The sequence below is a fragment of the Pinus tabuliformis genome, chromosome Q, assembly GCF_031772625.1.
Source record: "Pinus tabuliformis cultivar Carrire ecotype Pingquan chromosome Q, CPIR1, whole genome shotgun sequence".
NCBI lineage: Eukaryota > Viridiplantae > Streptophyta > Pinopsida > Pinales > Pinaceae > Pinus > Pinus tabuliformis.
In genome coordinates, this window is record NC_142296.1 from 942,307,935 (window position 1) to 942,323,337 (window position 15,403).

The following is a 15,403-nucleotide window of genomic DNA, read 5'->3' on the forward strand; positions in this document are numbered from 1 at the left end:
CAAAAAAAATTATTGAAGGAAGAGATTTTAACTGGGTTTTCCCCTCGATAGGTCTTTTTCCCTGGTTGTGTCTTGTGTTTTTGTGATCTTCATGCACAAATAATTTGGTAATTGCTTGATAAAAGATAATATAACAAATAAGTAAAAGAAGCCAACATAGTTCACAAGTAATTATCAAGAAAGAGAAATTTTTGTGGCATCTTTGATCATTTGAACATTCACCCTTGACTAGCACACTTGAGTTGAGAGCCAAGTTTGCATGTGTTGTTGAGCACACTAGATTTTCAAGCGAGAATCTCACCCTACCTTAAATGGACTTCGAGTGCCAGCCCAAGGAGGTGTTTTGCATCATTTCAGATCTGACCAGGGAGCTTTGCAAGTGAATTCGTGGAGCTAGAGAGCAGTGGGGACGCAAAAGCGAGAATATGTTGCCTTTGGAGGAGTTGTTTGTGGACTCAAGATTTGTTGTGCTTTCAGGGACAACCTAAGGCCATCAATTGTTGAAGTTTTGAAGTGCTTCGAGGGCTCCAATTCGTTGGAGGTTGCAGGCCAACACAACTCGTACCATGGACTGCGTGAGCCTGCGTAGTGGTTCTCTTGTGCCACAAGTGGGAGTTTGGAGGAAGAAGGATTGAGGGTTGTAGTTTGTGGGGAAGTTCGGGAAGGACATTTGCTGAGTATTGCAGCCATTTTGGGGCCTTTAGCAGGGAAATTTACAAGTGGGTCAAAATACCCAACAGCTGGACAAGTGAGGGGAATTTGGGCCGAAATTTTGGGATCAGCATTTGGCCAAACCCTTTTTGGGTTTTGGTGGGTTATTGGTGGAGAGACCGAAGCTACTTTCCCGGAATTTTCTGAGCACAAAAAGAGGGTCAACTCAGCCATTCTTTCTAGCCAACAGTTCAGTTTTCTGGGGGATCGGCGCAGAGCCATAGAGGGAATAGCCATCCAGCAGTTGGGGTCGTTGATTTCACCACTTGGGCTTTGCTAGCTTGTCCAGGGCAAGCCCAGGTGCACACTTCCCAAACTTCTATTGTACCCCATACATTTATAATAAAATGGCTCAGACCAGCGCAATTTTTGGCTTATTTCATGCCATCTAATTTGTGTGGAATTTTTGTGGGTATTTTTGCTATGCATGCTTTATTTATCATTGTAAAATTTCCTTACGGATATTATAGACTATGATACCACTCTTGAAGTACACCCCAAGCCATATCACTTACCACTTACACCTATTGATTGAAGGGTCAATCTAAGAACTATTCCTCTCTCCAGGGCTCCAAGAATGTGATAGGGGCATTTGATGGTCCTCCCATACCTAAACTTGGCAACTTGTATAAGGTCATAAGTTAGTGTGAAGTTTGATGATGAAGCTTACTGTGATATACTTGCATGGTTTTAACATTAAATATGGTCCACTTTTTATGCTTATATGACTCTTGTGTCCATGTTAGATGATCGATCTTGATTCCTATTGATGTTTGTAGCTCAAATAGGTACTTCTACATAGGTCTAAGTGTCTAGATGTGTGGAAGTCATCTAATAGACTCTTAACCTTAGCAATTACTTTAATTGATAAAGTTATTGAAGTAATTGACTTTTATAATAAAAAGTGAGTTGATTTAATGAAATGCAAAAGTTATTTGCATTAGTGAATTAGATGAATCTCAACCATTGATCTCAAGTGATGTTGAGATTAATATCAACTATCAATTGCTTTAGAGATTATGGTTGCGGATTCAATAAATAACTCAACTTATAAAAGGAAGGCTAGGCTAAGGGAGAAGACAAATCTTTTGAGCACAAGAACCATTGATCTCAAGTGATGTTGATATTAATCTCAACTCTCAAAGCCTTTGGAGATTATGGTTTTGGATTCAATAAATAACTCAGACTTATAAAAGGAAGCCTAGGCTAAGGGAGAAGACACATCTTTTGAGCACATGACAAAATGAGATAGTGATATTTCAGTGACTGGGTGTAGAAGAACTTTCATCCAAGTGTTCAGGGTTCGAGGAAGAGTGCAAGGCGCCTGAGAAGAAGAAATAGAGCTAAAAAACTCTGATGATATAGTGCACTCTGATGGTACCTGAAGCCTCTGACATATCTTCGAGCATGGAGTCTTCAAAAAAATTCAGCTGCCACTTCAGTGGTAAACAACTCCCAATCCTGCTCCCGCTTTCAAGCAGCCTTGGGTTGGATTGTCATTAGATGAGTTTGAATTGGAGACCAATGACAACGATAATGCAGCAGAACCAAGCTCAAGCATTTTGGATAGCACTAGAGTAGAAACAAGAATTAGCATTGAAATATATACTTGTGAATTTTAATTATTTGTACATGTACATTGTATCAAAACTAAGTCTATCTAGTATGAGTACTAGGAATTATTTTTGGCATTATTGGCATTTTAGAGCCTGGACTAACTACTTATCTTTTATTAAATATAAAGCAATAGATCAATATTTGTCTATGATGATTTTATGCAATCACAAATGGTTGCTTTGATCATTTTATGCAATCATGAAGAGTAATGCTATATGGTTCACATGGAATTGTTCAATATCATTATTGATTATGATAAACCATCTCCAATTGAATTTCCATCATATACTTAGTATATTCAACATTTTTTTATTGTTTTAACACAAAAAAATATTAGTTCCTAATATTTTCAGCCCTAGGGGTTAGCTCAACTAGTTGTTACCAATGTTAATGGGCATTTGGCTAGTTCCATGCCAATCGGTGCCTTGCTCAAATTCCCTTGGGTGAGGCACACTAGTCTACACCAATGGATTTACTAGGGATGTCATCCAAGAATGTGGGGAAATATCCGTTGGGTTTCCCCACAAGATTTTCCTTGGAAAATATAGGTTCCTAATATTATTACATTTTTTAATGTATGGTGCACGTCCTTGTCCCCCATCCCCAAAACCTGATTCAACATAGATTTATACAGTTTCTTTGCTTGTAAGAATAAGATGACGCCATCCATATGAAAACAAAAAGAGATGAGAGAATTGAGGGGAACAACGTGGTTGTTCCTACTGAATTTGTACAGTAAATCCATATTAAAAACTCATTTGACTCCCAAAACCTATGATAGCATGTTTCTAGGGGAATACCATTACTTTGTTTGTTAGAACATATGCCTTATGCAGGATACAAGCGTCGAGCTATTACACATCAATACACCTAAAATAATTCTCAAATACAGAGGAAAGAACTTTGAAACTAAACAATTGGAAATATCATGTAGTATCCCCAATTTTGATTTTTTATTTGAGGGGATTAATGGAGTTTATTGGGGAGGTGCTAAGCATAGCACAATTTTGTAATTTGGGCATTGGAGGCATTTTTGGCGTATGGACTTAGGAGAAATAGTAAATTATAACTCTAGTGGAATGTGAGGGCCACAAGAGAAGGAAATTTGACCTAATGGAGCAATTCGCACTAGTGAGAATAGAGAGAGAGGAAGGAAGAGATGCGAATTAGTGGAAGGTGGGGACCACCAAGAGAGATAGGGCCAACAATTATAAATAGAGCTTGGAGGTCTCCATTTGGTACTTTTTGATAATTTGACAATTTAACATTAGTTCTCTTGAGATGCTTAGCCAAGACAACCATGTTGTTCACCAAAAGGAATTCCCGAACGGGAATTCCACCCTCATTTTAGAGAACTTCGAGTGTCTCCCTAGTGAGGCAATTGGGAAGCTCAGTTCAGAGTTTCCATTAGGCACATTTACAGCCATTTCCTTCAACTGGAACGAGTTTCCCTTGGACGCAGAAGAGAAATTGTGGCTCTTGGGAGGGCCAATAAAAAGGGGAATTTCAGCCAGCGAATTAGGAGAGAATCCTTCCACAAAGAGGGCTGGAGTTTCTTGTTAATTTGCAGGTCTGTTGGTGAGGCGTTTGGGAGAGCTGAGTTGCTCCAATTCTTGGCCTGCGCAAGGGCTCACTAGGCATTGTTATGCAATCACTTGGGCAAGGAGAGTCTATGGTGTGGCTACGAAGGAATAAGGGAAAATTTGGGAAGGAGATTTTCTAGGAGAGATTTGGAGCATTTTGTAGCAGATTTCATCTACATCCAGTTTTGCTAGCCAGTTAGTGGTCCACGCATAAATTGGTGTCACCGGGGTATGTTGGACTTAGCCCAAACCCTTTCTGGGTTTTTGCGGGTTTTATGAGAGGAGGCAGAATTTCTAAGTGCATTTAGTAGTAAGTAACATAAATTATTGGAGGACGACATACTTATTTCAGGGACCATTTCCACCACTTGGGTTCGCGAGATATTTCTGGGTTTTGTTGAGCTGGTGGAGTAGTGCCTGTGAGTAATTTATCAGAATTTTTGTAGTTTGGAGGGCTAAATCAGCAGTTCCTTTCCAGCGGTAGCAACAGTTTTCTAGGTGGACACAGATTTGGTAGTAGAGTCATTTCCAGCATTTGGGTACCATCATATTCACCTGGAACCTTGCCTTGCTTGTTGTAGCAAACCCAAGTTCTTTTGTTCCAACTCATTGTACTCCATCTCATTAATTTAATAAAAAGGATCAGTGTTTTGGGTGTTACTTTTGGCGTAATCTGATATTTTTGCATGTGTGTACAATTTTTATTGCATTTTTATGATTTCACTATTGTTATCACTTAATATTTCCATTAGGAATATTACAATGGTATCAGAGCCATAATCGTGGCTCAGCCTGTGGGAAACCCTTTATTCTACGAGAAGAACAGAATAAAAAGCTAACAAATCATGGGATCCAAAGAAATATTAAAATCAAACAACATGGCAGTAACCTTAAATGAGGTGATTAGGATGCAACAAATGATGATTGATGTAGGAGAGAAGCTAGTTCATTCCATAATTGGAAATCAGGACCATTCTCAACTATATAGCAAATCCACTATGCCCAAAATTATGGGTAATGCATCAAGATGGCAAGACATGATTGCAACTGATATGGAGTTATTGGCAGCAAATTGGAGGGCATGCCAATCATTAGGTCATGGCATTCAGGTGTCCCTCTCTTTTTGGAAGTTTTGTGAACTAAGAGGCATGCACAAATCAGTGAGGATTCAGTGGAATTATGCAGGGATGATGTGGAGGATTAAGGCAGAAGATGAGAGAGTAGTTGAAGGAGCCATGGTTGGCAAGGAGACAATTGAGCGTACACCCATTGATGAGATGCCATCCGTTGTTGAGGTATCCATTGATGAAGTATCCCGCGTTGTGACCGATTTCTCAGGTGATAGTAGCGCACCACAGGTTGATGAGGTGTCGGGAGACATCTCCACTATTGATGAGGAGCCAATAGGTACAGAGGCATCCAGATCTATGACAGAGTTGTCGAATGACAATCACCTACAGCTGACTGGTGAGCATGTCTTGCGTGTTGGGTTGTCTATGGAGGAGCAGTCGGAGGCTCGTGTTGAGTCCATGATGGAAGAGGATGTGCAGCCATCCTTTGGGCTAGCCATTGATGAGGGGCAGCATAGAGACCACATGTTGGGATTTCAACACAGTTCGCTTCAGAGGCACATTGATGGGATCTACAGCGTTATTAGCCCACCCTTACGCATTGGGTTGAGGGAGGCAGAGTTGTCTAGACATACCCGAGGGGATGTCCAGGTTAGCAAGACTGAGCAACATTAGCTAAGTATGGCACAATGTTAGCATGGAGGGCTTATTTCATACACAAGAGATTGTACATTCGATACCTCATTTGGAATTGGATGGCGAGAGGTACTGCGCTGGTACCCGATGGAGCAGGCTAGGCGATTGGATACATCCATGGCCACATTTCAGCAGAGGTCGGGAATTACCAGAGGGACTCGAGGGCCAGACTATTGTTGTGATCCAGGTGGGATTTCCCATCACATCATAGAGTTGGTAGGTGATGCTAGTAGTTGCGTGATAGATCCGACGGTTGGGCGCACACATATTTTCAGATCTCCATCAAAGCCCCGGTCAGCACTAGTGACAAGATGGTTTGACAGGGGAGCAAATAAATTTCATGAGTTGTCTTGGCATATTGACTGTGCATGGAGTCACAGGGAGATTAGCTTAATCTGGCAGGAGCTGGGAGGTGGCATCGGCAAGCCATGGAGATGGTGCCCTCTGATTGGTATATTGGACACCGGAGCTATTGAGCATAGGCACAGTAGTGTCATTCCCGTTGGCATGTGAGAAGTCAGACCGCTTAGGTCTTTCAGAGCAAATGGGGAAATGTAGCCCACATTATGTAGGGTTTACTGGCAAAGTGGTGGATACTTTGGCACATCCAGGATACTGTATGTTACAAGGTGGTACCACAGTGAGAAGTGGTACACACGACTGCACAGAGTTATCTCGTAGGGTCCAGTGTTATGTAGAGGGATGCAGATTGATGCATATAGACTTAATTTTAGGCCATAGCATCCAGTGGTGTACAGTGTGATGCAGCGAGGAGTAGTAGTCTGCAGAGGAGCATGCAGATGCATGGTGGTGTGTCATAGCATGTTGGTTTACATTGTGGAGTAGGGGGAGTAGCTCGCATCGCATTGAGTACCCGCAGGGAGTGTCATGTACGGTGACACAGGCAAACACGAGGTGCTATAGGATGGGACAGCAGTAGCAAGGGGTATCTAGTGGTGTACAGGGGTGGGTTGCAGTGTAAAGTGGCATGTCAAGGAGTACAGGGATGCTCGGTGGTATGCAAGGGCATACGGTGCTGCACAGCGGAGTCTTGGATTGTTGCCTCCAGGGAGACTCCTAGATGGAGACACTAGGCATACCTTTGGGTGCAGTTCATCGAAGATCAACGAGGACACAGATGAGCGATACTTGATGGTATCCATGGGGACTCACACGCCTGACCCTCTTCTACATCACTTACAGGCACAGTTGATTTGGTTGTTGTCCTTTGACACTCTAGGCATGAGCAGCGGGGGACGGGGAGCTCACCCAAGATATTTGGATGACACACAGCACACTAGGAAAGAGACTTCTCAATGGTGGCATTGGGTCGGTGTGCGAGTTGACAACCATAGGTTGGGGGATGAAGTGATCATCTGCAAGAGTGACATATCATTCATCATTAAGCCTACGCTTGGGGAGCTGGTCATGAGGGAGACATGTGTCAGTGTTTCCATAGGGCATGTCAGGACCATGCATGGACAGAGGATACCGTGTACGGCTGAGGCAGTTTTCCAGTATGTGTCTGGGCTGCAGACATTGTATTGGCACATTATCGAGAGGGTGGATGGCAGACCCAGTGGTGATGGTTGGTAGGAGTAGGAGGGACCCACATACACCGAGTCGATTGCGAGTATCAGATACCCATCTATTGGTTGCATTCAGGGGGTAGCTATTTGGCACATGTGGCTTCCAACGGTCATCGGTACTACACAGTGGTAGGCACAGGGCAATTTAGCATGCATCATATTAGTTCATGATATATGGAGCCTATATATTGATTGCATGCAGGGACTAGAGATGAGGCACGAATGGATTCCAACAGTTGTCAAAGCTATGCCACAGCAGGTCCGACTATGGGATGCAAGGATTCAGTTGGTTGATAGATCACTTTGTCTCGTGATGAGCGGAGTCATGGTAGAGAGTGATCTAGTTCACTCTTGGGTTGGCACATGGGGGTTCGCAGAGGCCTTCATCATTTGGCGAGGCAGGCTTTCTCTGTTACTGCACAGTTTCGGAGTTAGATTTGTCTGGGTAGGCTTTGGCATCATGGAGATGCCTGGGCTACATGGATTTCACCTCTATCAGTATTTCACCAACGGGTTCTAGGAGAGGAGGATACAGTGTATGCACAATGGGCAATCTATTAGAGCCAGAGTGACACAGTGACAATAAGGTGGCACCCTTTTGAGGCTAGCATGGGTCCTGGGCATCACAGTGCTTGACGGCTCAACGACCTTTGGGGATGAGCTGGCTACTACAGGGGAAGATCATTCAGATTCCCCATTGGGCTTTAGTGAGTCGTTGATGGCATGGGGAACTTCATCAGCATGGCAGGTAGGTCAGTAAAAGGATATCGGAAGGAGCTCATGCAAGGGAGGCTTCATTCGCATAGGGATTGGGTTGTATCTTCAAAGACCCACCATTAGAGGGCATCAAAGTGTATTTTGGGGGCCACAAGAGAAGGAAATTTGACCCAATGGAGCAATTCACACTAGTGAGAAGAGAGAGAAGGGAAGGGGTGTAAATTAGTGGAAGCTGGGGACCACCAAGGGAGAGAGGGCCAACAATTATAAATAGAGCTAGGAGGTGTCCATTTGGTACTTTTGATAACTTGACAATTTAATATTAGTTCTCTTGAGCTACTTAGCCAAGACAATCGTGTTGTTCAGCACAAGGAATTCCCGAGTGGGAATTCCACTCTCATTTCGGAGAACTTCGAGTATCTCCCTAGTGAGGCAATTGGGAAGCTCAGTTCAAAGTTTCCACTAGGCACATTTACAGCCATTTCCTTCAATTGGAGCGAGTTTCCCTTAGACGCAGAAGAGAAATTGTGGCTCTTGGGAGAGCCAACAAAAGGGGGAATTTGGGCCAGCCAATTAGCAGAGAATCATTCCACGAAGAGGGTTGGAGTTTCTTGTCAATTGGCAGGTTTGTTGGTGAGGCGTTTGGAATAGTTGAGTTGCTCCAATTCTTGGCCTGCGCAGGGGCTCACTGGGCATTGTTATGCAATCACTTGGGCAAGGAGAGTCTATGGTGTGGATACAGAGGAAAGGGGGAAAATTTGGGAAGGAGATTTTCTAGGAGAGATTTGGAGCATTTTGTAGCAAATTTCATCTACAACCAGTTTTGCTAGCCAGTTAGAGGTCCACGCACAAATTGGGGTCACTTGGGCACGTTGGACTCAGCTCAACCCTTTCTGGGTTTTTGTGGGTTTTATGAGAGGAGGCTAGGATTAATTTTGCAGATTTTCTGAGCACTCCTAAGGGAAAAATTCCTAGTTGCATTGAGCAGTCAGTAGCAAAAATTACTGGAAGAGGACATATAGTTATTTCGGGGACCATTTCCACCACTTGGGTTCACGAGATATTTTTGGCTTTTGTTGAAGTGGTGTAGTGTCTGTGGCTAATTTATCAGAACTTTTGAAGAAATTTGGAGGGCTAAATCAGCAGTTCCTTTCCAGCAGTAGCAACAGTTTTCTAGGTGGACACAGATTTGGTAATAGAGTCATTTCCTGCATTTGGGTACCATCATATTCACCTGGAATCTTGCCTTGTTTGCTGTAGCAAGCCCAGGTTCTTCTATTCCTACTCATTATACTCCATCTAATCAATTTAATAAAAAGGATCAGCGTTTTGGGTGTTATTTCTGGCGTAATCTAGTATTTCTGCATGTGTGTACAATTTTTATTGCATGTTTATGATTTCACTACTGTTATCACTTAATATTTCCATTAGGAATATTACATATCATCAAAAAAATATTTTCACTGATTCTGATGATCAAATATTAAATTTGCAATACTAAATATTCAACTCCTCAAACCCTTATACGTATATTCATCAAAATGGATTTTGCTTGATGTCAATTCATCCATGTTAAATAATACCAGATAATTCCAATTTGAAAAAAGGCCAGCAGTATAGTTATTGAGTTAAAAATTTCCATGAGAACAAGTGAGCCACCTATATGAGGAGCAAAAATTATAAAAATTAGGATATAACATCAACACTTTTTATGGTAAAACAATAATGGGTGAGACTTAAAAAATTGTTAACATAGACATAAATGATCATCAGTTATTAAGAAGATACCACCATCAGCATTCAACTTTTCATTTATAGCAATGAATGTGAAAAAAAAATGGGTTTACACTTCGTAGTTGTCCTCCATGTACTCACTTTACCTAGGCTACGAAAACATAAATCTGAATTTAATCCAATACCTTATGCTCTGAAACATGTCTAGTGTCATGCTTTGGAAAGATCTTGGATGTGCCCTTTGTATCCTGCACTCCACTAAATGCCACAAAACGGTTTCATGAGTTACAAGACAAAGTATTGCCCATTTATCAATAACCAGAACTAAAACCAAAGAAACAAAATAATGCCAAGCCTGCAAGGATGCACACACTAAATGAGGGTAATAATTTAACACTGTCTTGACATCTTTCCAAACAAACATGGGAGCAAATCATACTACTTCTATTCTAACCTCAACAAAAATCAAAGAAATGCAGCATTCCATGGATAGTTGAAATAAATCAAGTACATGAATGAATGGTCAGAAAATAATGGGAGAGAACAACATAAACCCCCATCAACATGTTCAGATAATATCAATGTACAAATATATGTGTATAATGTTTATTGTTAACGTTAGTAATTATGACACGTGACCAAATGTAAGATGTAGTATGTAAAGGTTGAGGGTTAACCACTATAAGTTATAACACATAAGGGATGTCATAAATATGTGATGTGAACTGTTATACACTAAATGAAAGATGTGTGAAATTGTTATAGCATCACTAATAAAACAGTCTTTTATATTCCCTCCATTTCTATTGTATACGCATGTGCAATCTCTAAACTTAGCATTACTTCAGATTGTTACCAGTGTAGAGCCTACGATGGTGAGGGGTCATTGTAAGTTGTAACCAGTGAAAGGAGAGGACACTCGTGATCCGGTAGTGTAACACCCCGATGATAGGATTTTGTTTTGATTATCACCATGCCCTTGTTATTTGTTTTTACTAGTGCTTGAGTATATTAGACCTAAACATCTATGTGATTGCCTAGTTGTGGTGGAGACTGATGTTTCTTGTATTTGATGTGTTAATGAGCATTAAGTGTTCTTGTCAATGACCAAGTAACATTGGTGATCCTTATTGATGATCTAGCATGATGATGATGTAGTGTGTGTCATATACATGGGTTGGATGCCATTCCCATTGATATATTTTATATTATGACATAGAACATATTGTAAATATGTGGTCGATGCCATGCCCATTGATATATTTCAGATTGTGATGTGATGTATATTGTATACATGTGTAGGATTCCATGTCATTGGCAATATTCCATATTATGATGTGGTTGATTATGTTGATAATGTCACATATACATTGGTATCCTGAATGGAATTATCTATGACAGGTTTAGACTTCGGTGGACAAATAGGGAAATGCACGAAAGGGAAGGGTTCATCTTGTGAGAATTTCAAACCCTATGTGATAATGTGCTTATGATCCCAATCAAACAAGTAGCATGTTGAAATTAATTAACGCTAAAACTAAATTTCAGGACATAGCATCAACCACACAATAGCTAGAAATTAAATAGTGGAAGCATTTTTTTCACAATGGTCAAAACCGAACTAGAACTGATTAAAAAACAGACCCAAAAATGCATTAAATATTCAAATTTTAAAGAAAAACATATAAATTCATGTGCATCTATATGAATCCTGTCAGGCCAGGGTAACTCCACATTGAACAAGAGAGAAAACTGAGTGATATTATTCATTAGGTAACTCATGTTTATATACAAAAACAAAAACGGATCAGTTCATCTTCTAGATGACTGTCCAGTTCACCCATCCGTTTCGGATTAGGTGTTAACATTCCCCCCCTTAATCTGAAGGGATGTTGGTGAGTCCAAGCATCGTTCTGAATCTTTCAAGCTTTTCTCTTCCAAGCGCTTTGGTGAAGATGTCTGCAATTTGCTCGTTTGTGGAACAATGACGGAGATGGATTGTTTTGGCCTCAACATGATGTCGGATCAGATGATATTTAGTATTGATGTGCTTAGTACGATCATGGAACTTTGGGTTCTTGGCCAACTTTATTGCAGATGTGTTATCAATCATGAGTGGAGTTGATTGTATTTGTTTTACCTGCAAATCTTCAAGAATTTTCCTGAGCCACACAATTTCTTTCGTTGCTTCAGCTGCTGCCACATATTCTGCTTCTGTTGTGGAATCTGCTGGTACTGATTGTTTGCGTGATCTCCAGGAGACAGCTCTCGATCCAAGACTCATAGCATATCCTGAAGTAGATACCCCAGTTTCTTTGTCTCCATCGAAGTCTGAATCAGGGTATCCAATCAAGTTGAAGTCGTCCACCTGTGTATACTTGATTCCAAGGTCTTGAGTTCCCTTCAAATACCTTAGAACTCTTTTTGCAGCAGACCAATGTCCCTCACAAGGCTTTTGCATAAACCTGGAGAGGATTCCAACAGCAAATGAAATGTCTGGTCTGGTAGTAGTGAGGTAGATGAGACTTCCTACAAGCTGTCTATACTTTGTTGCATCCTCAAATTCCTTTCCTTCAATAGATGTGAGCTTCAAGTTTTGTTCCATTGGAGTAGAAAGGGGATTGCACTCTGTCATGCCAAATCTGTTTAACAAATCTCCAATGTATTTCTTTTGAGAAAGAAATATGGACTTTGGATGTTGGGTTACTTCAATGCCAAGATAGTAATGAACATAGCCCAAATCAGTCATTTCAAAAAAAATTCTTAATTCTTTCTTTATGGATGCAATATAGCTTTCATTGTTCCCTGTCATTAAAAGATCATCTACATATACCACAAGATATACAACTGTTTTGCCAACTTTCTTGACAAATAAAGTTGCATCATCAAGATCAAAATGATTGAAGTTGAGTTTCAGAAGATGCTCAGTTAGTTTTTCATACCAGGCTCGTGGTGCTTGTTTGAGGCCATACAAGGACTTCACAAGTTTGCATACTTTGTGTTCATGTCCTTTCACAGCAAATCCTTCAGGCTGGGACATAAAAACATTCTCTTTTAGATCTCCATTCAAGAATGCAGTTTTTACATCCATTTGATGGACTTTCCAACCGTTCTGAGCAGCTAGTGCAAAGAGTGTCCAGATGGTGGCCCATTTTGCTGTGGGAGCAAAAGTTTCCTCATAATCGACCCCTTCCTTCTGTGCAAAACCTTTTGCCACAAGCCTAGCTTTGTGCTTGTCAAGTGAGCCATCAGCTTTGTACTTGTTCTTGTAGACCCACTTGCAGCCAATTGATTTGGTTCCAAATGGAGGATCAACCAGCTTCCAAGTGCCATTCTTTATGAGGGCATCATACTCCTTCTGCATCGCTTCTTTCCATTCATCATGAGAAGCAGCTTCTTTGAAGGAAGTTGGTTCAAAATCTGTAGACAAGTTCAATTCACAATCATAAGTAACATCCATATCAACAGGTGAATTAGAGTTATCTACATCACCTCCATCTTGTCGGTTTGTATTTCTGGTTCCTGTTTTTCCAATTTCATCAGGATGAACACTTTCAAGTGTCTTTGTCAGCCACTTTGGGGGACCTTTCTGAGATGGTCCAGGCTGTTTTGTTGATTGAGTTGGGACTGAATCAAGATTAAGTCTCCCAATTCTATCAATTACATCACTTAAAGCATCATCCGTTGTTGGAGTGTCATGCAGGGGAGATTGTTCTTCAGAAGGAGATTCCACATGTTGATCTAGTATAGGAATCCCCCCTTCAAGATGTGGAATCTGATTATCAAACTCTTGGAATGATTTCGGTTTTGTGAATCTATCCAAGCGATCAAGTTGCCGCTCAACAACACTGTCAGATTTGGATGATTCAAGAAAAATGACATCTCTAGATAAAACAAACTTTTTATTTACTTCATCATAAAGGCAGTATGCTTTAGATGTGTTTGAATACCCCAGAAAGATACACTTACGACTTCTAGCACCAAGTTTGTTTCTATGTACCTTTGGTATTAAAGCATAACAGGTGGAACCAAATATCCTGAGATGTTTTACCGAAGGAACATGTCCATACCACAATTCATAAGGAGTCTTGTTTCTTATAGCACTAGATGGACATCTATTCTTTATATATGCAGCACATAGAACAACATCAGCCCAAAACATTGTCTTTACATTTTTGAAGAAAAGCATGGATCGTACCATATTCAAAATTGTTCTGTTAATTCTTTCAGCTACACCATTCTGTTGAGGATTATAAGGCACAGTTGTTTGATGTTTAATCCCATGTTGGCAAAAGATAGTGTTCAAATTCTTTTGATGTACATTATTTTCCATTATCAGTGCGAATAGACCCAATATGAGATTGTGCATCATTTTCAATCCATTTATGAAAATTCTTGAATGTTTGAAAAGCATCAGATTTGTTCTTCAAAAAATAAACCCAACACATTCTGGTGTAATCATCAATAAATGTCATGATATATTTATTTCCATTTGCAGAAGGAACAGGCATTGGACCACATAAATCTGAATGAATAAGTTCAAGCTTCCTATGTGCTCTTGAATGTGAATCATGAAAAGACTGTTTGCTATGCTTTCCTAGAATGCAAGCATCACATTGTTTATGTTTTCTAGGAATTGTAGGCAAACCAGCAACACCATTTTTCTTCAACAAGCGGAGACTATCATAGTTTAAATGTCCAAATCTAGCATGCCATAATAAACTTGATGGTAGTGCATCTTCTTCATGATGAGAAATATATGATAAATGTTGTGCATGAGCAGAGGTTCCTTGCAGTTTAAGAAGTCTTTCTTCTTCTATACCCCTCATGACAAGTGAGTGGTCAGATGCCTTTCTTACCTCAAGCTTGCCATCAAACATGTGAATGGAGTGACCTTGCTGGCGGATGTGGACCAGGGACAGCAAGTTTCTCTTGAGCTGTGGGAGATATAGAACATGATCCAGAAGAAAGTCTGGAAGACCAGGCAGTTTAAGCCTGATTGTGCCAAGCCCTGATGGCTTGATTTTTGACTGATCTGCAAAGTATACTGCTCCATCAACATTGTCAGTGAAATCTTCAAAGAAATCTTTCCTATGAGTCATATGACAGGTTGCTCCTGAACCAAGCAACCAGTCATTTTTCGAAGAAGCAAGTGAAGCATTAAACAAATCTTCATTTACTCCAATGTTACATTGTGCCTCAATATAGTGAGCGGATTCAGGTGCTTTACCTTTGTCTGTGTCATCAGTTTTACCTTTCTGCTGATTTCTTCTCTGCTCAACTTTGTCCCATGGTAGCTTGCATGTAGAAGCATCATGTGATCCATTTCGTTTGCAGCGAATGCAATGCAGATTTGCCTTTTCTGCTTGAGGATGTCTGCCCCCCCTGCCTCTGAAGTATCTTCCTCTTCCTCTTCGTCCACCTCTTCCTCTTGTAGAATCTTGAGCAGGATGCTTTTCTTTATGAGCAAGGCAAACAGTCTCTTCAGAAGATTCAGGGACTGTTTTCTTTCCAAAGGCTTTCTCTCTTTCAGCAAACTTTTTCACAAGAGTGTCAAAGGTTATATCTTTAAGATTTCCATTTGCTTGTAAAGACTCAAGATAATTAGAGTAGGTAGGATAGAGTGCTTTTGAGAAAGGCAATAAGAGAGATATCCAGCTCAACCTTAGTGGATTTAATATCATGC

At 40.6% G+C, this 15,403-nt stretch overlaps 1 protein-coding gene across 1 annotated transcript in view; it reads right to left on the reverse strand.

The window, feature by feature from the left end:
* The window catches only part of LOC149222569 (Transducin/WD40 repeat-like superfamily protein), a 416,287-nt gene that overhangs the window by 368,644 nt on the left and 32,240 nt on the right, over positions 1 to 15,403 (reverse strand). Inside the window, exon 4 of the mRNA XM_089385511.1 lies at positions 9,903 to 9,975. Coding sequence (XP_089241637.1) covers positions 9,903 to 9,975 — 73 coding nt within the window. The remainder of the gene's footprint in view (positions 1 to 9,902; positions 9,976 to 15,403) is intronic.